Here is a 24,694-nt window from a genome sequence, read left to right as displayed (position 1 = left end):
TTTTATAATCATTCAGGAACTTGCTTAAAGGGTAAGTTCTTTTGAGATTTTAGTAAATGATGGACATTATCATTACAAATCTTTGTTCACTCAACTAACTTGGGAGCAAAGTCATTGACCTGTTGACGAAAGCGGCAGAAGAGATTGGCATTCTAAAGACAGGTGCAGTAGGACGCAAGTCCCACTACCCTCGTAAAATTGCTAGACTGTTAAGCGCAGCACGAAAGGCAAAGGATGTATATCTCTCTATCAATAAATCAACCCAAACACCTCAGTCAACAGGGCAATGACTTTTCTCACAAATGATCTAAAGTTGATTAAAAGACCTGACACCCTTTGTGTTCTACAAGCAGAAGTTTTCCATGAAAATTGATTTAGAAAGAAAGTCAAGGCACAAAGGGGGAGTACAATTTGAATTACAAAACTCAAATGATTATACTCTCATCATCAGAAAAACCTATCCCATGTTTTTGGAAAGTTGAAGATGCACCACCAGCTTACTGTGCAGCAAGAATAACAAGCGGAATCTGTCGCATTGTGAAGTTTGTTTCACGGACAGATCCCGCTGGTTATTCTTGCTGCACGGCAAGTTGGTGGTGCATCTTCATCCTTCCAAAAACAGGGGACAGGTTCCCCGGATAATAGGAGTATAACCACTCAAGCAAGAGTTTGATGAACACTCTGATGAAGCACGTATCATTGCGATTTTTGTTCACTCAACTAACTTGTGAGGAAAGTTATTGACGTGTTGACTGAGGTGATTGAGTTGAGTGACAAACACGTATTTGGTCAACAAAGACATGTTTTGTCACTCAATTCAACCACCTGAGCCAACAGGTGAATAACATTGCTCACAAGTGAGTTGAACGGTCAAAAGTCCTGACACATTTTTCATTCTACAAGCCAAATTTTTCCTTGAAAATTGAAGTAGAGAGAGAGGCAAAAAACCAAGGGGAGGAAAAAAGGAATGGGTTCTGATGATGCCTTATCACCTTGTCAACCATCAAACTCTGATCAAGCACTTGTGTCTTTCATGGACCCTTCAGCATCTTACCTATCAGCGGAACTGCAGTCTGTTCCAGACGTGTCGAAAAACCAAAACAAGTTCTTATCAGAATCATTGAAGATCACCTGACAAGACCTGGATTTGTTTTTTCGATGCGCCACAACAGACTGCATTTCCGGTAATAAATATTACACAGGAAGGTCCATGGATGGATCAAGTCCCTGATCAGTGTTTGATGAACAAAGAGGTGACAAAAGATAAGTAGAACCCATGGATGGTGCCATATGTGGAGTTTGGAGATGCACATGGCAAAGTGATAATGAAAGAGGAAACTGAGGAACAGGAGACTGTGTGGTCAAATCAGACATGGTATATAAGGCAAACAGTTGCAGCGGCCAACTTGTGGTATGTGCACATATGCTTATGGTGGTCACATGAGTCACAAACCCTAACCCCTAGCCATACATTCTTCTCAAATTAGTTATACTTGGTGAAAAGACCTGACACATAAGAACCAGTGGTGTGTTCTTGTATAATGACATCATAGATAAAATACGCAGCCTGAATTAATATGAAGTCAATTGGGAAGAAGTGTAGCAATTGCAGTCAGAGCATCATCAAGTTTTGCAGAGCTGGGTGATATCCCCAGGGCCAGTTTTTCAAGGGGGTCATAGTGCTTCAAGAAAGCACTTTCATAACAGTTTTCTGGAAGGTTAGCACAGACAGTTCCAAAGGGGTTGACTGTATGGCCTTCTTGACGCCTAGTATCTAATCTGCGGGCGGGATGAATCCTCAGCTTGATAGTGGATTGATCTTGATAGGATAGCCGGTCCACTTCATGTAGCCAGTTGCCATACTTGACGCTACGCCATGCTGGACAAATCGACTTCTGGATGGGTCGATGTGGGTCGTCTTCTGTATCAGAACAGCAGTCTGCATCGGGTAGGAGGTCAAGAAATTGCGGAAGATGTTGCTGAAGAGTGGCTTTACGGTATTTCCAGAGCTGAGTAGACATATTATCAGAAACGGACTGGAGAATGCCTAAAGGCATAAACATGACTTACATCTCTTCTCTTTTTGCTCCGGGTCCTTTGTTCAACCTTGGATGGATCTCGAAATCTTCTCTTGATTTCTTCAATCCGCCCAATCACCCAGCGAGTCATGATCCCAACTTGGACAAGGTCATTAGGGTTGTCTTGATCCAGTCCAAAATTCTCAAAAGCAGAAGCAGCTTTGGCAAACTTCCAATGCTTTACAGTAAAAAAAATCATTGTTTGATTCCATGTACTTTTTTCACCATTGTCCGCTTTCCATTCAAAGGTGAAATTATCATCTATTTGATGATTCGCCAGGTCTTTGAGGAGCAGAGTCTTGAACGGTGACCAATCAGATTTAACTGAATGGGCTGAAGCATTATAGGTGGTGAAGACTGAGGTATCTTGTAAGATCATTTCCATAGTCAGAGTTGGAAGATTCATAAGTTGATCATCGCCAGGTGAATCAGGATAAACTTGGTGTGTTTTGGTGTATCCAAGTATAAATCTTGCAAATTCAGAATATGATTTACAGATTGGCTGGTTATGACCGGGGAGGTGAGCGCTCAGAGCCTTGTTCTTTGCTTTGCGGCTCTTTGGTGGTGCTCCATTCACCCAACCACTTGAGCGTTTATGAGTGGGAGATGCTGAGATCGTAAAGTGGAGTCATGAGTTTGCAGCTTTTGAACCAGAAGAACTGAAGAGGTCCTACCCATTTAAATGTGTGTTGATACACAAGATTACAATTTGTCCTTGTTTGATTTGATGGAGAATGATCTGAGGTGATGTTGATGAAACAAGAGAAAGTGATGGTCAAGAAGGAGGAGGCCACGAAAGAGGAGTGCAGCCTGAGACACATTTATACCTCTACCCCTACTTTCCTGCTTCTTCCAAAGGCTTCTGCACTGGTTGAGGACATTTCCAAGCTGTGACACTCTCAAAAACATCAAGTGTCAGGCTTCTGACCCCACTTTGTATCCTTGATGAATCCAGTAGTTCTAGTTCAGATGTGATTCAAATATTGTGCAGATGTACTAGGGGACAAGTCAAAACCACTTGGTGCGGTAAGCACGGATGGGCAAGGTCTTGACATACATGAGAAATATGTTTCAGTGTTTGACTTTTTTTGACACAAGCACAAGAAAGAAATGACATTTTTACAGGTCTTTTTGTTCAACTTATGATACCGTTTGATTCAACAACAAAAAATATATATAAAAGAATCAATAAAAAAATTTGAACAGATTTAAGCCCAACACCCAATAAACATATGAAACAAGTAAACACTCAATATAAAACAGGATATGATATTTTGTACATATTTTTGTCCAACACCAAAGAAAGAGATGATTTTTTTTCAGCATTTTGCACCTCCTGAGATTTTTCCAATATACAAGTAAAAAAAAGAGAAATATAATTTGATAATGATTGAGATGATTCTATAAAATACCCTTCACAGAACCTTGAAAGAAAACAGATTTTTTTGATAATAATTGATATGATTCAATGAATAACCTTTGGAAATTCCTATGAGGCAACTGCCATTGCGTACTTGTTTCCAACCTTTCTCATCAAATGCTCATTGAGGGTTTGGAGCTCAATGTGCTTCTCAGACAACTCCAGGCCCTCAACTTCCAGCTCCCCAAGTTGATTCAGAAATTCTTCTCTAATTAAGCACTTGGGAAATCGCTGTGGTGGGAGTTGGTCTTCCGGATTGATAGCAGCAGGTGAGTATTCAGCCCTGGCTGCCTGAAACTTGGCCGCATTGGTCTTCTGGGCCTTTGTTGAGTCTGGGTTCTTTCTGGCCATTTCGTCAGCAAGGTGAATCAATTGATCCAGCTCTGGCTTTCTCCAAGCTAGCTTGATTTGACGTCGATGTGCCGGCTTTGCTGGGGTTGCAGGGACCGTCTCAGTGTCTGAATGCACTTCGTCCATTACTAGGAGTAGTTGATGGGTGTCTGTGAAGCCTTTGATGTGTTTCGAAATGGCTTGTAAGCGTGATTGAGCAACCTAAGGCTTTCACTGGTCAGTTCTCAGTTCAGTCAGAATCAGAGAAGCAGCGGAAATCATTACTTTTGTCCTTAAGGCCTTCATAGCTTTCCTGTCCTTAGATTCAACCACCTTCTTAGCATATTTTTCAGCTCCGCCCGGGGTTGCTATGAGTGCCTTGTCTTTTTCCTCCTGACTATATTTGGCGCGCTTGCCACTTAGCCACTTGGTGAGGATTTCTTTGGCCAGCTTGGGGGTTTCGTCAGACTGTGGGATATCATAGTAGGCAGGGACTCCTCTGGCATTATAACACTCCAGCCAAGCCGCCAGAAGACAGTTGAGTACAGCCGAGTTCCAAGGAGTGTTGATAGTATTATTCCATTGGAGCGTCAAACGTGGGAATCCGGCAGCGGCCAGAGAAGCTTCTGCTAGAGCTAATCTACTTGGTTCATAACTCTGCACAGAAGTAGTGGCAAGAGCAACCCTGGACATGAATCCTTTTTTAGGGGCCCTGTTGGCCCATTCCGCAACTACCTCCTTGGTGACTATTTTCTTGAGCTCTGCTTTGTAAGTATTGGATGCTTTAGGGTTGGTGGCAAGCTTCTGAGCCATCTTTTGTTTAATTTCGTACTCTATAAAGTCCTCACAATTCTTGTTGTGAGAATTCCAGGCTTCCACTTCAGTAATTTTGGCTGGTGCTGGCAGGTGGTGCTTGGTGATTTGACTGACATCAACTTGAGAGGAGGAGGGGGAAGTGGACTGGCGGGGGAGGCCCAGTAGTGCCCTGGCCCACTCATGAATAGCTGCAGTGAGGCCTGGCGGAGCTGCAGTTTTGGGTGATTTTCTTAAGCGTGATTCTTCAGCCTTTTGCTGTCTGTCAGCAGCCTTCTTCTGCCCATCCTGCATCCTCTGATACTTGGCTGCAGCTGTTTGCTCAAAAGTCAAGCCTTCATCTTCTGTTTGATGGCCTGAATGAAATAATGAACATGTTATTGACCACCCTCTTGTCAAATATATATAGATAGGTGGGTCAAAAACAAACCATGAAGACAATCCATCAGTGGATCCCTGGGTGCAGGTCCTGCTGGGGCGCCTGCTGGGGCGTCTGCTGGGCAGTGGTAAGATGATCATCACCATCAAGCAGGTGGGAGGGAGGGGATGCATTCAGAAAAAAGATGCGCCAAAAGATAGATGGGACATGGAAATGAAGCAGGGATGATTGTGAGAAATGTCAGATGGAAAAGGTAGAAGTCAAAGTGAACAGAGATACACAAACAATGAGAGCCAAGTCAGATAGGAATGATTGGAGGCAGACGGAGAAAGAATTGAGTTTGGGATTCAATAAGAAAGTAAGGAAAAAAGGACCCATTCAAACATATGTATATGTATATTTGGACGGTACCAGGGAAGAGACAGAGATATGTATATCAAAAAGACAAGCCAGAGCAACAGGTGAAAAATCCCAGGTAGTGAGGTCATGACAGCATCCCAAATTTGATTATAAAGATGGGGGACATTTGAGTTCATGAGAAGAATCATGAGGAAGTAGGTACCAGAAATGAGCGTGAGAGAAGGAAATAAGTTTTAAATATACATCAACCACAAGTCAGCCATTGTCATTTGTCAAGTTGGAAAAGACCAGTACTGCTGACCTTCTCCTGAGCTCATGATTGTATGGGTGTATTGGGAATTATATTGATGAATCAGTGGTGGAGGTCTTTTGATGATGGAAAAATAATTTAAAGAGGATGAAAGTGGCTGGGTAAGTCAGCCAAGAGGGCACAGGTTATATATGAGAAACTCCCTTTGTGATTGAAGATGACAAAGGCAGTAGTGCCAGTCAAAGGGAGGCAGCTTACCCACCTCTGTAGCCAAACAAACTGATACTAACTGAAGTTGGTTGAGAGATACTGTCAGGGTTGACAATATGATTTAGTGAGAGTCATATTTGCTTGATTCACATGCCACAACATGAAGATCTGTATGTGCTACATTGATGAATAGGAAATATTACATTTAACCTGTGGCTTGTACAAGCTGGCTTTGTGAATAATCTGCTCCACGTTGGTTGCAGTGAAGGGTGCATGTCACTACTAGACTTAACATAGCTTTCCCAGGAGGCCTCCTGCTGGCCACGGAATGATTGCGCCTGGTCCCGGAGTACTGGTACATACATATTCCGTAGTAATCACGTGACAGAGGTATGCACCAAGCCTCCCACGGGTCTCAACATGATGAATACTACATACACATGTCACGGATATCACGTGATGTAGGTATGCAGGAGGCCTCCTGCTGGCCTTGAATACCCGGGGCTTTTGAGAAACCCGAGACCATGGGATGACTTACACATACACATGCTACGTAATCCTACATACACAGGTCACGGATATCACGTGATGAAGGTATGCAGGAGGCCTCCTGCTGGCCTCAAAATCACAATTCTTGGCCCCGGGGTTCTGTTACATACACATGTGTACACATGATGGAGGTATGCAGGAGGCCTCCTGCTGGCCTCGAAATCGCAATTCTTGGCCCTGGGGTCATCTTACATACACATGTGTAGCAGAACAGGTGATGAAGGTATGCAAGAGCCCTCCTGCTGGCCTCGAATTGGCAATTCATGGCCCCGGGCTCTTGTTACATACACATGTGTGTATGTGATGAAGGTATGCAGGAGGCCTCCTGCTGGCCTCGAATTCGTGATTCTTGGCCCCGGGGTCACGTTACACACACATACTACACAGGTGTACATAGGCACTTATACACATGTGTTACATATCACGTGATGGAGATTATGTATACAGCTGTAACCAATCACGTGTTGAAGCTATGCAGGAGGCCACCTGCTGGCCTCGAGTGCCCGGGGCCGCAAGAAACCCGAGGCCCCAAATCCATCCATATAAATTCATGACATGTGAAACAAGTTTCACTCCCACGCTACTGAACTCAACCACGTCGATCGTGTCGATCTCTTCGTCTCTCATCTCCTTCATTCCATTCTCACGCCTTTCAACTCAACTACGTCAATCGTGTCGATCTCTTCCTCTCTCACCTCGTTCATTCCATTCTCACGCCTTTTAACTCAACTACGTCGATCAGGATTCTTCGACATACCTTCCATTCATATCATTCAACTCAACTACGTCGATCACTTTTGTTCAAGATTCATTTCAGTCACATCCAACCCAATCACGTCGATCACATGGATCTCGATTAACTTACTCAATCCAATCACCATACCCTTCACGTTGATCACGATAAATCTCGATCAAATTGTGCACTACATACATAGCATCACACAGATTTCTTGTTGCATTTCACAACTGTAAGTATTTTCCCTTCGCCATGCTTTCGACCTCAGAATTGAATTACAACATTTGCTGATCATTCTTTACTTTCTGATATCTTGTCTAGATTCCTTGGTCATGTCCGAACCATCCCAGGCAGACTCAACCGAGGAAGAGTCCGAATCTGACGCCGCTCCCCAGGCTCCTTCACCCACGACCACTCCTCTCAATCGATCTAGTAAGTCTTACATTTCATTTCAATCTTTGATCCGGAGCACCGATCTCACGCTGACATACCTCTCACCGTAGATCAAACCTCTCGTCATCAAACCCCTGCGCTTCGGAATAGCCAAGCAGAGACTCGGAAAGGGGAGGTTGCGTGGGTCACGGTGGAGCAATATGAGGCTATACTAGAAGAGAAACTCGGGTGGCTCACTCAACAAATCAAACACAAGAACATTTCGTTATCGGTATACGATATATTCCAGGAGGCTGCCAACCGAGTACAGGAGGAGCTAGACCGTGAGTCATACCTAACATCGCTGCAACCAGTCTGCGTTGGCTTACCCTGGCTTCTTTTCTTTTTAGGGCTCAGGAATGGCACATTCGAAAACGATCCTGACTCTTTGGTGCAAGTGATCCTCCCGCCCAAGCGTTCGGCGAATTCCCTCGGCAAACAACGAGCTCCCCCTCAAGCTTCTCCTAAGCCTACCTCCGGCTCTTCGAAGGAGTTACGTCGTCCTCCTGAAATTGAGACATCGACTTCGGCGAATTCCCTCGGCAAAAGGCAAGGTTCTCCTGAGGCTACCTCCGGCTCGTCGAAGGAGTTACGTCGTCCCCCTGGAATCGAGACATCGACTTCGAAGTCTCGTAAAGTGTCTGGATCAAACACCCCTGAGCCCAGACCCAAGTTGCCGCGCGAGGCCAAGAAGAGGGGTGAACTCTCAAGGGTTGCTTCTGGATCCGCCGACTACCGACCCCCTTTGAGACGACGTTCCCCTCGTCGAGCTACGAAATCTCTTTCTCCTCCCCCAGTATACACTCCGAATCCAGCAACCTCGGCCGCCAACGTCAATGCCTTATTCGCGAAGGTATCTAACAACATCGTGGAATACAGCAGATCACCATCTTCTATACCTGTCATGGTAGAGGACGATTCCAATACCTTCTATAAATTCTTTCGCACTCCATTCGAGCATCCACCTCGAGACCAACCACTCGACTCCCCTCTAGTCAACTATGTCACTGAAGCTTGGGATACCGCGATGCCATCGGACAGATTCCGTCGAGAGTTCCTGCGTAGTGGATTCAACGCCTATCAACTCATATTTTCTTGGTTTGCTGGTGTCAGAAGAGATCCTCGCTGGACAGCTTCAGACACCATGGCGATGATGGATCGCTTTGAGGCGCTCCTGAAACTTTTGAAGTTGTCAGTGGTGCCCTTTGGAACGGTCCAACAAGAGCCTCAGCGTTCCCCATCCCCAACTCCCTCTGCCCAAGGACGTATGGAAGACCCACCGCCAGAATGTATGGAAGACCCACCGCCTATGCTCAACCCTATGCCCACCTATTTGGAAGAGGTACTCTCTGAAATCGAGACTATCGCTCTTGAACCCTCAAATATACCTGCCGGCCAACCTGACGGCGAGTTCCATGACTACTTCCGTGGACCCTTTTTTCCCACTGAGCCTTATGAAGACGACAAACTCTGGGATCAGGTTGACCCCTACTTGAACGCATGAATTGGCAGTGATGTTCTCCCCCGAACCCTTTGTCTAGGCCGCTATGGTATTGATGGATTGATTCGACATTGGCTAGTGCGAGCACGAGCTCTCCGTGGATGGGATGAGGCCTGTGATAAGCCGTTTGAAGCCAAGTTACGAGGTGCTCTCGTACTCCTCAAAAAGGCTGTTCTACCCAGTACCACTCACCCCGGCGATACGTCACGCAATAATTCCACTGCGAATGCCCATGCTCCGCATCCTGGTTTTAATGAAACCACCGTAAATCCAGGAACTCTACCCCAAACCACTCCTCAACAGCCTCCTGGTATGTCTGATTTCTCCTCATCTGTGATTGATCAATCTACTGATCAACATACCATCTTTTTATTTAATTCAAGACCCACCCAATACTTCCACTTCAAATGCCGGTGCTCCTCATCCTGGTTCTAATGAAGATACGGTTGTTGATCCTGATGAGGATCCACTCGAAGGAAATGCGGGAACTCTACCCCAAACCTCTCCTCCAGAGCCTCCTGGTATGTCTTTCATATCTCCTCGTCGGTGATTGATCAATCTACTGATCAACATGCGATTTTTCTATTCAATTCATGAATTCCGTAACACCTGCGGCATATATAGAGGAACAAGGTACTGACAAGGATCAAGCCGAAGACCAACGCAATACTTCCACTTCAAATGCCGGTGCTCCTCATCCTGGTTCTAATGAAGATACGGTTGTTGATCCTGATGAGGATCCACTCGAAGGCAATTTGGGAACTCTACCCCAAACCACTCCCCAACAGCCACCTGGTATGTCTTTGATTTCTTTTGATCCTCATATGTGGTTGATCAATATACTTATCAACGTACAATTTTTCCATTTGATTCGTGAAACTCTTCAACACCTGCTGCACATATAGAGGAACAAGGTACTGACAAGGAACAAGCCGAAGACCATCCACCTCAAACTACTTCTCAAAATACTCCCGGTATGTTTTCTCAATCCTGATGTGTGATTGATCAATCTACTGACCAACATACAATTTCTTTCTTTATTTGCTGTAATTATAGAGAAAAAAGCCCCTGACAAGGATCAGGACAAAGAAAATTTACCTCCAACCCCTTCTCGAAAGACTCCTGGTACGTTCAAATCTCAAATCTCTCGATCCTTTGATTGATTAATAGCTGAATATAGAGCGTGCAGGTAACCCTCCCGCCTCCAACCTACCTCTACCAGCACAGATCCTTTCTGTTGCTCCGGGACCTTCCAATTCTCCTGCTCGCTCAAGCCCAACTCGTGTGCCTCTATTCAATCCAGCCTCTACCAATTCTCAGCCCAGTCCTACTCTTCGGCAACCTAGTCCTTCAACAACGTATCCCAAACCGATTCCTGACTCTTTGGAAGCGGTACTCTCTGATATCGAGACATTAGCCGAGAAGACCACGCTCCCTGTTGCCGAACGGGACAGCGAATTCCACGAGCTATTCAGGCATTCTTTCAGGCCGAAGGAGCCCTACGAGGACCACGAACTCTGGGATCAAGTTGATGTCATCTTGAATGCACGAATTGGTCCTGATGTCCTCCCTCGAACCCTTCACCGAGGACAATACGGTATCGACGGCCTGTTTCGACATTGGCTTGCACCTATTCGAGCTTTACGGGGGTGGGATGCTCACTGTGATCAGTCTGTCGAAGCAAAGTTAAGAGGTGTTGTTGCCCTCCTAAAACGGAAAGTCAAGCCTCCTCAAGTTGCTCCTCCAGGTGTCGACCCTCGGCTCCTCGAACCATCAACATCATCCCAACAGTCCAGTTCTCAGTCTACCTCCACTCTGATGCCTCTTAAAAGGCCTATTGAAGCCAACTCGCAAGTCACTCCTGATCCGAAGAAAACTAAACTCGACTCTTCAACCGGTCATTCTCAAGATGAGCAGGTTCCTCAATCAGTCCAGGAACCTGCCCCTACCGGCCTATGGATGATGGCTCAGTCTCCTCTTTTTGGTCTCACTTCGGCTTCGATTGAGGCAAACAAACTTGTGACACAAGATGTACCCCAAGTTTACCGGGCTGCGATCAACTTGCTCTTTTGGCGCAAACAAGGCATCAATTTGCCGGCCAAGCCCCCTGTCCAGGAAGCAGAGGCTTTTGGGGTGAAAAACAAGTTGTCAGTTACCAAGTGGCTTGCCAAAAACCCCAGTGAGTAATTTTTTCATTTGTTACCATTGACAACTGATGCTGATTTCATTTATTTATTCCAGACTCACTCCTTGTGCGTAGTGCTGGCGAAGCGCCGTGGCATCGCCCCGACATTTTCAACTTCACCTTACCCGACTACGAGCTGGCAACTACCATGGATGCCACAGCTCAAACCTCCTACGTGCACGAGATTCTGGGTTTGTTCTACAGTCCAGGTGCAAAGCGGATAAACCAGGCGGTGCGGATGATAGTTGCAGCTGTTACATTTGCCCGAATGGACACCAACGAGCTTCCGGTGGACTACACTCTTCCTGAAGTTCAATTTCCAAACCAAAACATCGGGCAGTGTCTTCAAGCTGCTCATCACTTCAAAAGCCTTCACGAGACTAAGCAGCAAACTCAAACTGTTGCAGAGTGTATGGAAGTGATGTCTGGGATGGTCAATCGTCTTTACACAGTCTTTGAGGCCGTTGCCAGTCTACAAGCAAAATTTCACCATGCTTTGCATCTCAGTCAAACACCAGCTGATAGACACGACCAGCTCCTCTCAGAATACGAGGCAATGACCGAAACACTGGGTACAGGCTCCATCCCGTCTCATGTTCTTGGACCTCTGGTTGCTTTTCTAGTGTCTGGTGTAAAAGGTCTCATGATTTTCCCGCACGATAAAGGGCGATATGGTCCTGTGAAACTCTCTCATTTCCTGGTCCTAGTTAACGAGATGCATGGGCAAGCACCGATTGAGGAACCCATCTGGAAATACACCCAAAAGTACATCCTGGAAACAATGGAAAAAATCTTTTTCCCCACAGGTTTTGACCCCTCCAACCTCAATGATGTTGAATGGGATGAGCATGAATTGTCCAAGTTCCAGCTCGCCAAAGCGCTGGAAGTAGACCTTTATAACTTTTGTGTGAATAGGCAAAAATTCTCTGGCGGTGAGATTTATAAAGACGGTCTGTTTGACCTACCGGACATTGAAGTTGGCAAAGATCTTAATAAAAAGAAAAAATAACCTTGTCATGTATTTGTTTCTCTTGAATTGAAATTTTGTTGTGCTGGATTTATTTAACTCTTGGTAATGTTTCTTCCTATTAACTCAAAATGTACCTTCCATCAATCAAAAAAAAGTTTTCTTGTTTTCCAAACCCAAGTGTAAGGGTAGGGATTTGAATAATTATTGTTCTGCTTGTATCTTGTTTTACCAAAAGGTTCTCTTGTTTTCAAATCTCAAGTGTAAGGTTAGGGATTTGAATGAATTCTATTGTTCTATTTGTCTCTTGTTGTTCTACCTCATGTTTCCCTGCCTGCCTGTGAATTTTAATGCCATCATATTTTTTTTATGATATCATTGGCATTCTTTCCTAGTACTGTGAACCAGCTCAAGCCTTCAGGTGAGGCTTGAACTGAGTTCACAGTACTAGAAAAGAATGTTGATGGTATCATAAAGAACAACTTATGACAGAGTGAATTTCACATTTAAATCTCACACTGGGGTGCAGCCTTTTTTAGAAGGCATGCCTATACACCTTTTGAATTCTTGGTTCACAAGTGAGGCTTGAACTGAGTTTGCGGTACTATAAAAGAATTTTGATGGCATCATGACAAATCACTCATGACAGAGTGATTTTAACCCCCATATCTCACACTGGGGGTGCAGCCTTCTTTAAGAAGCTTCTGAAAAATTCAGGTGGTGAAATACTTTCATACACAAACAAGTGAGATGACAGAAGAAAGAGATACAACCAGCCAAACTTGACATATTTGGTCTTCTGAACTTGTGGCATATTGTTGACCCAATAAAAAGATGAACCGGCTGTTGAATATGGATCTGTATATAATCAACCCTAACAGCATGTTTTTAGGTTTGGATACCCATACCCAATTTGGGTTTCAAGTTTTTTATAAATCATGCAATTACCCCGATTGCAAAGCATGAACCAAACAGATATAAACTAAAACAAACACTGTTGGTTCTAGTATTGTGAACCATTTAACCTCACTTGATCACTCTCACCAGTTTAAGTCCAGGTGAGACTTAACCTGGTTCACTTTTATCCCTCAAAATCCCAGTTGCTTTGCTAGCTACTTTCAAGGTACAAGGTTTCCTGCCACTTCTAGGCTTCTGAAAATATAACATGTAAGATCAATTCAAGGTACAAGGTTTCTTGCCCCTTCTAGGCTTCCAAAAATATAACATGTAAGATCAATGAACCCTAACCTAGCCCACCTACTAGTGTCTCACACATACCACCACATGTCACCTACATGGCACTGTGGTTGTGAGGACTTAGTCTTGTGATATCCCATTTCCCAGTCTGAATCTGGACACTCAGCATTTATCCAACAATCAGATATTTCTCACATCCAGACCATCATCAATGCCCATCACTTTAGGACATCATGCTGTTGCTTTGGACCGCAACCAGTTCCTCTGCAGTTGCCCAGAATTGGGATGCAATCAAAAGACTATTCAATACAGAGGAAAGGTCTATCAAGGCAAAATATTCAGCCGCCAATCATATCCTGGACACCTCCAACGTAACCCTTCAGCGCAACCTGAAGCGGTTGGTGCAGCCACCAACGTAGCTAGTGCGGTTGTTCAACTGACGCCCAGCACTTCCGCACCTCCTGTAATAGGTCAACCCACACCCAGTGATTCTTCAGCCCCTGCAGGTGTTCAACCCATGGCCAGTACCTCATCAGGGATTTATGCACCTCAGTTGTCCTATGTGAGTGCAATTCACCCCCTATGTGTTTTCAAGTTGTCTGACTTGCGACTTGATATCAGCTTCCAAACTTAGCATCAGCTCAAGCGTCTACAAGTACAGCAATACTACCCCCCATTGGTGGGGCGGTTGCCGCCACCCGCCCCAACAAAAGAGCTAGAGAAGAATTGGACAAGGATAGAGATAGTGACGACTCAGATTTGGGCAACACAGTTCCTCCGGCACCCAAGGCCTCAAGAACACAGCTCACATATACAAGTAACACACCTTCACTCCCAAAAATCTTTTTACAGCACCCCATGTGTTTAAGAGAAATGTTCAAGGTCACCAAGAACCACCTTTTCAACAATCTTGGTGTAGATGCCTGCCGGCAAAGCCTTCAAACCGCGCGAGATAGTGTAGAAGAGCACCTCAAACAGTTGGATCCCAACATCAAGACAACACCTTGGACCCAAATCCCTCGCACGATCCCAACACTTTTAAAGACATTCGACCTCAATACCACCATACAGAGCAAAATCTGTTGTCCATTCTGCTGTGCTCTGCATCCTGTACTACCAATAGACCAAATCAACATGAATCAACTGTGCAATCATCCTTGATTCACCTCAAAGACATCTAAAGAAAAACGAAAATCTTGTGATCAACCACTTTATGAAACACCCTCTGGTAAACAAATTCAAAAACCATCTAGACTATTTTTTTATCAGTCTGTCCAGTCATGGCTTGGCAAGATGCTCAAGTTTTCCGCTTTCGAAACGGCCTTGGATGCCTCTCTCAACCGCACCCCACCATCCAATCACCAAATGGATGATATATGGGATGGCAGCCTATGGAAAACCTTCCGAAAGTCAGGCTCAGTCTTCACTGCAAAATCGGGGAACCTTGTTTTTGGACTGTGGTGTGACTGGTTCAATCCAAACGGCAAAGAAGCTAGAGTCAAGACCTCTGTTGGTGTCATGCTTCTCACTTGTTTCAACTTGCCTCCTTCCTTACGTTACAAAAGAGAGAATATCTGCCTTTACGCGATCATGCCAGGTCCCTCAGAACCCTCCACAACAGAAATGAATCACTTCCTCAAGCCTCTGGTTGAAGAGATGAAAGAGTTTTGGCAAGGCATCAGCTTTAGTTCCACCTCAAAACATCCTGTAGTCGGCCGAACCATTCATGCAGCCATCTGGCCCATCCATGGGGACGTCCCAGCCATGAAAAAGGTCACCGCCTTCACCGCACACTCTTCCAGACACTTTTGTTCACTCTGTCAAATTACAGACAGAATATATCACTCCCAATTTCCAGCACCTAAATGTCCTCACCGAACCTCAACAGAGGTAAAACTTCAAGCACAAGCATGGGAACAGGCCACCACTGCCTATGATCAAAATGAACTTACCGGCAGCAATGGAGTAAGATATACTGTCCTTCACGAGCTGCCTTATTGGAAGTCTGTTGAATTCTACACTGTCGATATTATGCACAACATCTTCCTTGGCCTCTTCAAAGACTTTTCCACAAATTATTTAAAAGTGCCAGTGGCAGGCAAGGCTCTGGAAGCTGAAAAGGACAAAATGGAATTCAGTAAAAGAATGTACAATGTTCAGCTACCTAAGCCACCAACAGCCAGTACTGCAACTCCTGATCGACCAGGCCCGTCAGCTTCAGCTCCTCCGCTCAAACCAGCATCACAACATTCCTACGGAACACGATCAGCAGCATCCAATCTCCACGACCAAGGGTCTTCTTCTGCTGGATCAGATGGTACAATCAAGGGTAAAAAGAAAGCAAGCCGGACCCCATCACCATCACCACCTCCACCCCTACCAATACCTGTGATTGTTCCAGAAATCACATCTTATGAGCTCGATCTGCTCCAGCGATGCATCAAAAACGCCCAAGCCCCCTCTTGGCTTACCAAACCCCAGGGTACCTTTGGTATGGCAAGTGCTGGGACTCCCAAAGCAGCAGAGTGGCATTCTTTATACAAAGTCTACATTGTACTTGCTTGGGTCCCTCACTTTCTTAATGGCGAAGCTGGCACCACTTCAGCCAAGATCCTTGCCAGCCTGCTGCAACTCATTCAAATTGGCAACATATGTACTTTGCGCAGTTTTCACCAAGGCGATGGTGAAAAGATTGGTAATTTGGTTCATGGCTATCAAACCGCCCTTGGCGATGGCTGGCCACATATCAAGAAAAAACCTAACTTGCATTTTGCAGAACATATTGGCGAAATCTCAGCAAGGCTTGGGCCACCAGCTTATACTGCTAGCTGGTCTGGTGAGAGGATAATTGGAAGCCTGGTTCAGACAGCAAAGAACGGAAATATCCGTCAGTCTTTTTTGTCCCTCTGTTGATCACTTAAAATCAGCTGATTCCGGTCTTTGACACTTCAGAAGGACAGGGTGAGACATTACTTCACCAACACGCCAGACGGGCATTCTTCAGAGCAACAATTAACAATAGTCATTCTGCCATGGAGGCGGATCCAATCCTCCGAGATTACCTCCAAAGGAACCGCCAGTCAAGGTGGACTGTCAAGAAGCTCAGTCCTGCAGGCTTTCAAGCACTCCAGCGTTTCAATCATCTTGAGGCAGGTCACACCTTCAATTCAAAATTTGATGTTACCTCATCCATCAAGATCTTTAACAAGGCGCACAGCACTCACAAGACAACACCTGGGAATAGCTACATTACATATGCCCTGAACTCTCAAAGATGGACTGGATGTATCACTGAAATAGTCCGGCTCAACAACCTCCCCACACCACTGCTTGTTGTACATTCACTCAAGTCCCTGAGTCATCAAGACCAGCACAAGAATCCGTACTCTTCCTTGCCCGACTTACTGAACGCTACTGTTGTTTATGATTCACATGAGGAATATCATGTAATTCAAGTCAAGGACATAATTGGACAGCTAGTTGTCATGAAGAACCCCACTGGTACATTTGATATCCATAACGCAACACTTTCAATTGTTGGCTTAGCAAATATTGTGAGTGGTTGAAGAGACTCAGTGCGTTTCTGTATACTAATTTTTTTCATATCCACTGGTAGGGATTTGTGCAAGATAGCCATGTCAAAGATGCAATGGATATGGAGTGAGATAAATGTGTATGTTGAAGTTGTAATATATTCTAGACATGACACCTTTTATGTGGTTATTTTAATTTGAGATAAGCTTTTGTATAAGAAAAAAACATAACCTGAGCCCATGATTGATTTCTTGATATGAGATGAATCCATGTCACTTGTGCTGGATCGTATATCCAGCTGAAGTTACATTGAAGCTTTATTGAATACATAGTGAAGCTTTGTTGCACCCTTTCTGAATCTTTCATGAATCTTTTATGAATCTTTCATGAATCTTTCATGGAGTAAGTGGTAGGCTCTGGCCTGCCAGAGCCCAGTAGATGGGGGCTGTGATGGCTGTTACTCGGGCTGAGATATATGTGGACAGCTCAATACAGATCGTGGATTCTGCCAAGTACAATCCATTTGGCGCCCTGAGAACCTGTCTGACAAGAAGGCTCAAATTGTGGTGAATATGTGTGTGAAAGGGCGACTGGTACCATTTTATGCAATGCGCGAAATGGTGTTGACTAACAATATGAAGTCAGTGAATGTCATGGTAAGCCACTCACCACATCACTTACACCTATTTTCAATGGCTCCTAATGTTGATGCGCGACAGGAACTTGACCGAGTGTTGAATGTGCAGCACAATTGCCATGAGGCACATTGCGCAGTGGCCTCCACACAAGCTATCATGATTGAGCGGAAAGCTTTGTCCAAGAAGCATTACACGATAAAGCACAAGGAGTTTAATTCCTATGTTATGAACTCTGCCGCGCACTACTCCGGCGAAATCCATCGTGAAGTTTCGGACTATAATTTCAATCAAGTCACTCTGGCTGATTGGAAGGATGCTATCGCACGCGGGGTTGAGGCTTGGAAAGCCGAGGGGGCTCGTCTTGCGCAAAGGGGCAAAAGGACGCGAGGTGAGGAGGCATAACGTGGTGAAATATGGATGGTGAAGAACATTTCATATGTACTTGGTACATATTGACGTATATATGTGATATGCATGCCTTCACTTTTTAAAAGTTCATGCAATGAAAACTATTAAAAACTGAAAAGATATTGTGGACTGCACGAAAGCGGTCAAAAAGAGATTCACAATGTCTCACTTTGTGAAATTTTTTCAAATATGAGAGGTGGCTAAGTGGGACTAATGGAAGGGGCACGGGCAGTTTGATGATGTGACCGATAGCTGTTGAAGCTATCCGTTATCATTACCAGCCACAAAGATACACGAATAACCAAATACAATTGAATCATATGCTTTGACACCACAGGAGATTAGGCTTAGCATCTTTAGAAATTGCATGCCACATGATATTGTGTGATTGAGAAACCCTTAATCCTTGATGATCTGTAAAATAGCATCACCGTGGCGTTAGAACCGTTATCGCAAGGCCTGCGCGAGATGTGGCCGAAAGGTCCAATCAGAGGAGGCCTTGAAATCAAGTGGATGCAATCAAAATAATCAATATCTACGTATTGAAATCCGGTAAGTAAAACAAAACGCACCTTTAGGATAACCTAATAAGGCTTGATGGTTGCATGGATCCAAGCCATCCGCGCACGAGTTTTCAACACATCGCGATGACCAGGCTGTTTTCGGAAAGGTTGCAAACCAAGTCAGCATGCATTCTTTGGGGACATATGGAACCCGATAATCACCAACCTCTTGCTCAATGTACAAAGTGAGCTGCTCAAGCGCATCATGGGCATGTAAGGCCAGGTTGATCACCCCGAAGTAATGAACGCCTACAGAGCCTTTCATTATCGCGAGGGCCACCTGATCCGTCATGATTTGAACTACGTCGTTTTTGGCCGGTTTTGGCTTCATTAAATAAAGCTCAGCGTGGGTGAGGTCTTCGATAAGTTGATTGACATTAACGATCCACGCATCGACGTCACGATTGTGCTCGTCCAACCTGGCAAAGGTGGATCGTACTGGGGTGATTCCCATGGTTTGATCGAGCATTTGTCGGACCCGTCGAATTTGGTATTCGTTGGCCTCTTGAATGCCTTTGTCGACGGCACGGCGGATGGCGTCTCAGTAAAATGAATTGTTCCTAGTCGCAAGCCAGGCTTCATACTGTTCGTCTCGATGCTGGTCTGCTTGAGCACGCCTCTCTTGGTACGAAGTGAGACTGACATTGTCGCCATCGGAGTGGTTATGATCCATCTCATTGGTGGAGGGAGACTGGTTGCCCTCCGTGAAATTGCTGAGAGGGGCTTCTACTACTTCAGAGGCTTCTTGTTCTGATTGTACGACATGATGACTAGTAACAGCTTGTGGTTCAATGGATTCCATTATGAGCCGTGAGGTGACAGATCCTAATGAGGCCGGAAAGGAGATGAGGAAGAGATGATATGGAAAGGTCTGATATGATGGATGGAGCAGACGTTGGCAAATGGTTCAATGGGACTTGGAACAGTGCAGGTTAAATATGAGAAAAAAGATCTTTTGGGTTACACGGCATTAATTGGCGGAGCCCACTGAGATTTACAAGATATCAGTGCATAAGGTTCGGTGGGTCATTCATATTGTTGCATTCACATCACATGACAAATTCGATTTCCTTGATATCCATCACGGTCATATGCGTGATGGAAAGCAACAAATGAATGAAATACATTGATGTGGACTTACCACCCAAACTACATATCATATCTAATAAAAAGGGAACCATAGTATGCTTCAGCATTGATAAGGAGGGTCATGCTGTCGCCATACGGTATACCCCAAGAACAAAGTTTTTCGGCATGGATATGCTCAACAAACAAGAAAAAATGAAAGTTATTGATTCCATGAGCCATCAGAATGGGATGAATACGTGCGATTTTGGCCACCGTAAATTTTGCGTAGCGGAGGTATTCACCCAAGGTTGATTTCTGGATGAAGTGCTGAAGGGCAGTGTAATTGAGAACCCCCCCTATAACACCGACCGCCTTGATTTTGATATCTAAAAGGCAAGGCACTCAAATCAATGACTTGCTCGCTCAAACAAAGGATGGACCATACCAACCTGGCCTATACACTGATTCCATGTCGCTGTTGCTCCCATCCGTTGGCGGCGGAACTGGCCAGAATTCTGACCCAACCCAACCATGAGTACCACATCACATTGATAGCGTGCCAACAGTACAAACCAGGTGAAAGTGATCGATCCTCTTGATAATCTCCGCTCGGGGTTGAGGAGGTAAGGTTTGGAGAAGAACCGGCGGTGACATGTGATGGCGATGGCGGTTGGGAATCCGGCACTATGAAAGTATTTGGATCCTCCTCCTCGCTTGGTGAAATCAAGCAAGGTTGGCCACGTAATACCTCAATGCAGAGAAGCTGAGCCAATCCTACTTACTAGATCATACGGCGTCGGCTGTCAGAGGCCAAAGTGCGTCCTTGTAAGGTGTCCATTTTGGGAGCGGATGTCGAAGTTGTCCCAAGTTCAGAGATGCTCAATGCAGTGTAAGCACGATCGCAAGACCACAAGTAGCTCAGAACCACGGTCATTCCAACCATGCCGTGGGGCCTGTCAAGATGCGCAGCTCTCTTGCGTTGATTAGGTCTTGTCCACCGAACAAGACCCCCAGTGCTTCTTGCAAACCCACTCCGAATACCCCCCAACTGCAGCACCCAACCTCAACTTCTTGTTTTCTGATTATCATCACATCTTACTTCCTTGATTTCAACACCACCGTTAACAAATCTTCAACTTGCAGAACCGTGACTTATCTCTTAGTATGAGTAAGTACTGGCTTATTTTCATCATTCCACGCTTCCTATCATTTCTTCTCATTATCCATAGCGTGTCATTCAGGCAATAATCAAGTCCAACCAGGTGGCTCACCGAGCCTTGGCCGAAGTCAATCCTCAAACTCATTGTCAGGATCATTGAGCAGCCTGAACAACCACGATGGGCTTCGTAATAATGCTGGTGCGAATAGCGCTGCTCTTTTGCAAATCCACGTTCCCCGACGTCTCAACCTGGGTTTTTTGACTTCAATGTCTTTTTTTTCCTTCTTCTTGCTTTAAGGGCTTAACCGCGCCACCACTGAACGTGGTGGCCTGGCTCCAAGAACTGCCAGTCACACCCTTACGGGCTTGCGGGCTCCCTTGAGAGGCACGATGTCGCCTGGATTGCGTTCAGCGTCACGCACTCTCCGGGATCGATCTCGATCACCAGTGAGCCGGGGTAACACACCTCAACGAGGTGGGGCTATGTCTGCTGGCATTGGCCTCCTCAACCGAGGTGCAGGAGAAGTTGGAGATGGACTCCAATCTCGCATACTTGGACCTTCAGCTTTGGAATTTTTTGAAGGTATAGCGGAATCCGCTGGATTGGATGCCGAACATGCCACAATGGCTCGCGCCCAATGCGAGGTGAGTTCTCTCTCCGTATTACACCTAATGAGTTACACGGCTGATGTTATGAGTTATCACTAGATGGTGGGAGATAATCGTATGATAGCTGAAACCGTCATTAACGCGCGTATCTTGATGGAGATTACCAAGCTTTCGAATCAGGTTGAGGCAGTGTCCAACCTTGCCAATCAGGTGGAAGAATTGTCCAATTTGGCCAAGAAGGTCGATGATGCAAACACCCACCTCCTCGATCTCACGGAGAGTGTTCAGCACTTGGGTACCTTGGTCACCCCTGGGGCCGCGGCTCAGCCAGTTGTGCCAGTGGTTCCGGTTGTGCCAGGACGTCCGATCATGCGCGAACGCTGGACCGCGTCATCTGAACTCTTGGTGAGTTTTCTAACATCAGTAACTTTCTTATTAAACCATGGCCATAGGCTGAAAGATCAACTTGGCAGAACTTAATCAACCCGATGGCGTTGAAGTTCCTAGGCAACCACGATTTGGAGAGCTACACGGCCCTCAAGTCGCCCAAGGGCGACTTGTTGGCTAACTCCCTCTTCAACAAGATCAAAGTGAGTCAAATTTCATGTATATATTCATCATCAGGACTGACACACTGAATGCCATTACCGCTTTAGGTCGCCGTCCTTGATCAAGGAGTTCAGTGGACCACTCAACATCTTCCAGTTCAATTTCAAGGTGTCGAGGATGTTGAAGGCACTAGACATTACAATTCAGCCATTAAAAACGTTTGCAAACATGCCAGGGAAAAGTTACATCACACGGTGAGTATCCGTTGTCACCGTTCCAGCTCACTCACTTAATGTTTCTATGATATGTTCCAGCTCTTGTCAGGAATTCACGATCCCAAGACTGGAGAAGTTTTTGACCAAGCCGTGCCCAATATCAAGACTTTGATGTTTCGAGTGAGTGGCATGCGCTCGGACAGAGACACATGAAGGATGTCTGACTACCTTTTCTATCTCAGATTGCACAGACCTGTGATACCCTTGCAGGTTGTAACAAGGAAGCACTTTGGGTGGCGAGCACTTCTCACATGCGAGCCCGGGCGGCATATCTGGTACGACTCATTTTACTATCTGAATTATGAGTGGCACCTGAAAAGCGCTGTCTTTGTAGCGTCGCGAAGCAGCTCGCATCTATCAAAGAGGACGAGGTTCCAGCTCCATCTGGTCCAACGTCGATCAGCAGCTTGCGAGGCTCCGAGCTGGAGGCGCGGATTATACCCTGGCGTAAGTTCCTTCGACACCATCTTGGGCACGGCCTGTGTGGTTAAAAACTCTCGCCGTTTGTTAGGTTCTATGACCTTATCTATAATCAAGACAGCACGGCTTTCACTGGCGATACATTCTTTCACGAGTTGAGAGACGAGGTCGAGTTGCGATTGCCAGCTGAAGCCGACGTCATTGCCGCCACTGAACAAGGTCCCGTTGCGCTCTTGGCAGCAGCAAATCCGGCAGTATGAGGATGGTGTGATAATGTATCACAACATTGATTGATTAAAATTAACTGCAGATGTTATGTATTTGGGTTTCCGTCTATATGATACTTCCTGAATACCATCAATCTTGTACCGTCAAAGAAAGTTGCAATGCGTGTGTGTCACCTTTTTAGGAGGTTCACGTCTCTGATATGTGAACCGCGAGAGCTCTTAGACAGGGTCGGGTCTTTGCATGCAAAGACCGAGGGCCCTCGGTCTTTTTTTTGTTTCAAAAAAACCCCATGGGCGGTCCACGGGCAGCATCCAGTCCGCATTTCGCTTGCCCATGGGCCGTTTTGGGTGACGGCCCTGTGGACGCCTACCAGGCCGCGGACGTGTGGACCATCTGTGGATGGCCCAACCTGTCGCAGCCATCGGCCGCCTGTGGGCGGTCCACCACGGCCGCCTGTGGGCGGTCCACCACGGCCGCCTGTGGGCGGTCCACCACAGCCGCCATTGGACGGTCCAGACCCCTCCGTGGTGTACATATATTTCACAGATGTAACATGTATGTAACAAGTGAAATATACTTATAACCCAATAGTAACTGTGTTACTGTAATTAACCTAACCTTAGAACCACAATTTGTGCACACTTGTAGTCCAAAGATTCCCAGGTTTCAGACTATATAAACCCTGAAGATCCCACCAGTTTTGAATCATCATATCAATATTCAACAACTTTACAAATTGCTAATTCATCTTCCTAGAACTTTTAAACTTTGTCTAACATCTACAAACTTTAAAAGCTTGATTCTACAACCTTGAATCTTCAACTTTGTGTCTTGATGACCTATTTGTGTGCACATCCAAACCTTGTTTCTATATGATTAGACTCTATAATCAGCTAGTTTTGTAATATCCATTTTGTGGAATTATGTGTAAGGAAGTAGTCCTTGAGTAAGGCTTATATCAGATCAGGGATTCATCTAATATAAGAAACTCTAAATCTACAGGGAGCCTCTATTAGTCAGAGTTTAAAGTTCCTGGTGTTATGACAGACTTTAACACCCCCTTTATTGATCATTCTTTGTACAAGAAGTGACTCAATTCAGGCTTGAGAACTGCGCGTCAGTTGCTCTATTTTAATTGTTGCAAATAAGAACAATTACCCAAAATCCCTAGGCGTAAATCTTTTGTTGAAAGGTCATCTAACTGGAGTCTTTACTTGTTTATTGCAAGTAAACTCCTACGCCCATGTCTTTACCCACTCAAACTCGTGGATAGTAATCCCCACAAGTCTAGTAGAAGTTTGTTTAACCTTCTGTTCTTCCTTTTTATTGATTCTACTAGCCAGACAGACACTAGTAGGCTCACAATTCCAGCGTTGCAAGATTGGATGTGTGAGACCAGATTAAGTTTGAATTTTGCAACTCTAATATTAACCAGAGATCCTTCTTGTACAGTCCCCTCCAAGTGGTTTACGTAACCATTCAAGTTCTGCAGTGGCGGGGCCGGGGCCTGTCGCAAACCCAATGATTACAAATCCTAGGTGTGGGGACGTGTACAACATGACCAGAGAAATCATCAACCCAAAGGACTCTGAGGATGTTACAGTCATTCTTTTGTAATTCTGAAGTTATCATTAGTCTTATATCTATAAGACTCTTGATGTTGCTTCAATAGAGCTTTAATTTTGTTCTGTAGAATTATGGTGTGATGATTGCTTGGGGAATCTGCTTGAAGGCTAAGAGAGGGGGGGTTTATATACTCTCCTCTCTAAACCTAACTGTACTAGTAGTGATATTTGGTCATATCATTATAATGGTTCAAGGTTCGATTATTAATCA

General features: G+C 45.2%; 6 protein-coding genes across 6 annotated transcripts; 3 read left to right on the top strand and 3 right to left on the bottom strand.

Annotated features, from left to right (window-relative positions):
- Window positions 1–1,583: 1,583 nt before the first annotated feature.
- Window positions 1,584–2,463, bottom strand: MELLADRAFT_96390 (uncharacterized protein; the record flags this gene model as incomplete). The annotated part of the gene is made up of 2 exons (XM_007407417.1): window positions 1,584–2,009; window positions 2,071–2,463. 2 exons carry the CDS (start codon window positions 2,461–2,463, stop codon window positions 1,584–1,586), a joined length of 819 nt encoding a protein of 272 aa, XP_007407479.1.
- Window positions 2,464–3,567: 1,104 nt separating this feature from the next.
- MELLADRAFT_96389 (uncharacterized protein) lies at window positions 3,568–5,697 on the bottom strand (the record flags this gene model as incomplete). Its single annotated transcript, XM_007407416.1, has 4 exons — window positions 3,568–4,050; window positions 4,114–4,997; window positions 5,072–5,137; window positions 5,682–5,697. 4 exons carry the CDS (start codon window positions 5,695–5,697, stop codon window positions 3,568–3,570), a joined length of 1,449 nt encoding a protein of 482 aa, XP_007407478.1.
- Window positions 5,698–7,457: 1,760 nt separating this feature from the next.
- MELLADRAFT_96388 (uncharacterized protein) lies at window positions 7,458–12,252 on the top strand (the record flags this gene model as incomplete). The annotated part of the gene is made up of 10 exons (XM_007407555.1): window positions 7,458–7,557; window positions 7,629–7,841; window positions 7,908–9,037; window positions 9,170–9,368; window positions 9,442–9,579; window positions 9,683–9,853; window positions 9,973–10,032; window positions 10,115–10,183; window positions 10,239–11,237; window positions 11,300–12,252. The coding sequence occupies 10 exons, from the start codon at window positions 7,458–7,460 to the stop codon at window positions 12,250–12,252; spliced, it is 4,032 nt and encodes a 1,343-aa protein (XP_007407617.1).
- A 1,366-nt stretch (window positions 12,253–13,618) lies between these two features.
- Window positions 13,619–14,568, top strand: MELLADRAFT_96387 (uncharacterized protein; the record flags this gene model as incomplete). The annotated part of the gene is made up of 2 exons (XM_007407556.1): window positions 13,619–13,969; window positions 14,029–14,568. 2 exons carry the CDS (start codon window positions 13,619–13,621, stop codon window positions 14,566–14,568), a joined length of 891 nt encoding a protein of 296 aa, XP_007407618.1.
- Window positions 14,569–18,303: 3,735 nt separating this feature from the next.
- On the bottom strand, window positions 18,304–19,352 carry MELLADRAFT_61364 (uncharacterized protein; the record flags this gene model as incomplete). Its single annotated transcript, XM_007407415.1, has 4 exons — window positions 18,304–18,401; window positions 18,560–18,969; window positions 18,990–19,171; window positions 19,194–19,352. 4 exons carry the CDS (start codon window positions 19,350–19,352, stop codon window positions 18,304–18,306), a joined length of 849 nt encoding a protein of 282 aa, XP_007407477.1.
- Window positions 19,353–20,782: 1,430 nt separating this feature from the next.
- Window positions 20,783–22,890, top strand: MELLADRAFT_96386 (uncharacterized protein; the record flags this gene model as incomplete). The annotated part of the gene is made up of 10 exons (XM_007407557.1): window positions 20,783–20,786; window positions 20,860–21,030; window positions 21,076–21,422; window positions 21,486–21,791; window positions 21,839–21,976; window positions 22,043–22,189; window positions 22,250–22,330; window positions 22,393–22,485; window positions 22,545–22,657; window positions 22,722–22,890. 10 exons carry the CDS (start codon window positions 20,783–20,785, stop codon window positions 22,888–22,890), a joined length of 1,569 nt encoding a protein of 522 aa, XP_007407619.1.
- Between the last annotated feature and the right edge of the window lie 1,804 nt (window positions 22,891–24,694).

Source organism: Melampsora larici-populina, assembly GCF_000204055.1.
Source record: "Melampsora larici-populina 98AG31 unplaced genomic scaffold MELLAscaffold_9, whole genome shotgun sequence".
NCBI lineage: Eukaryota > Fungi > Basidiomycota > Pucciniomycetes > Pucciniales > Melampsoraceae > Melampsora > Melampsora laricis-populina.
Note: the sequence above shows the minus strand (reverse complement) of the source record. Positions and strands in the feature narration are given on the sequence as shown.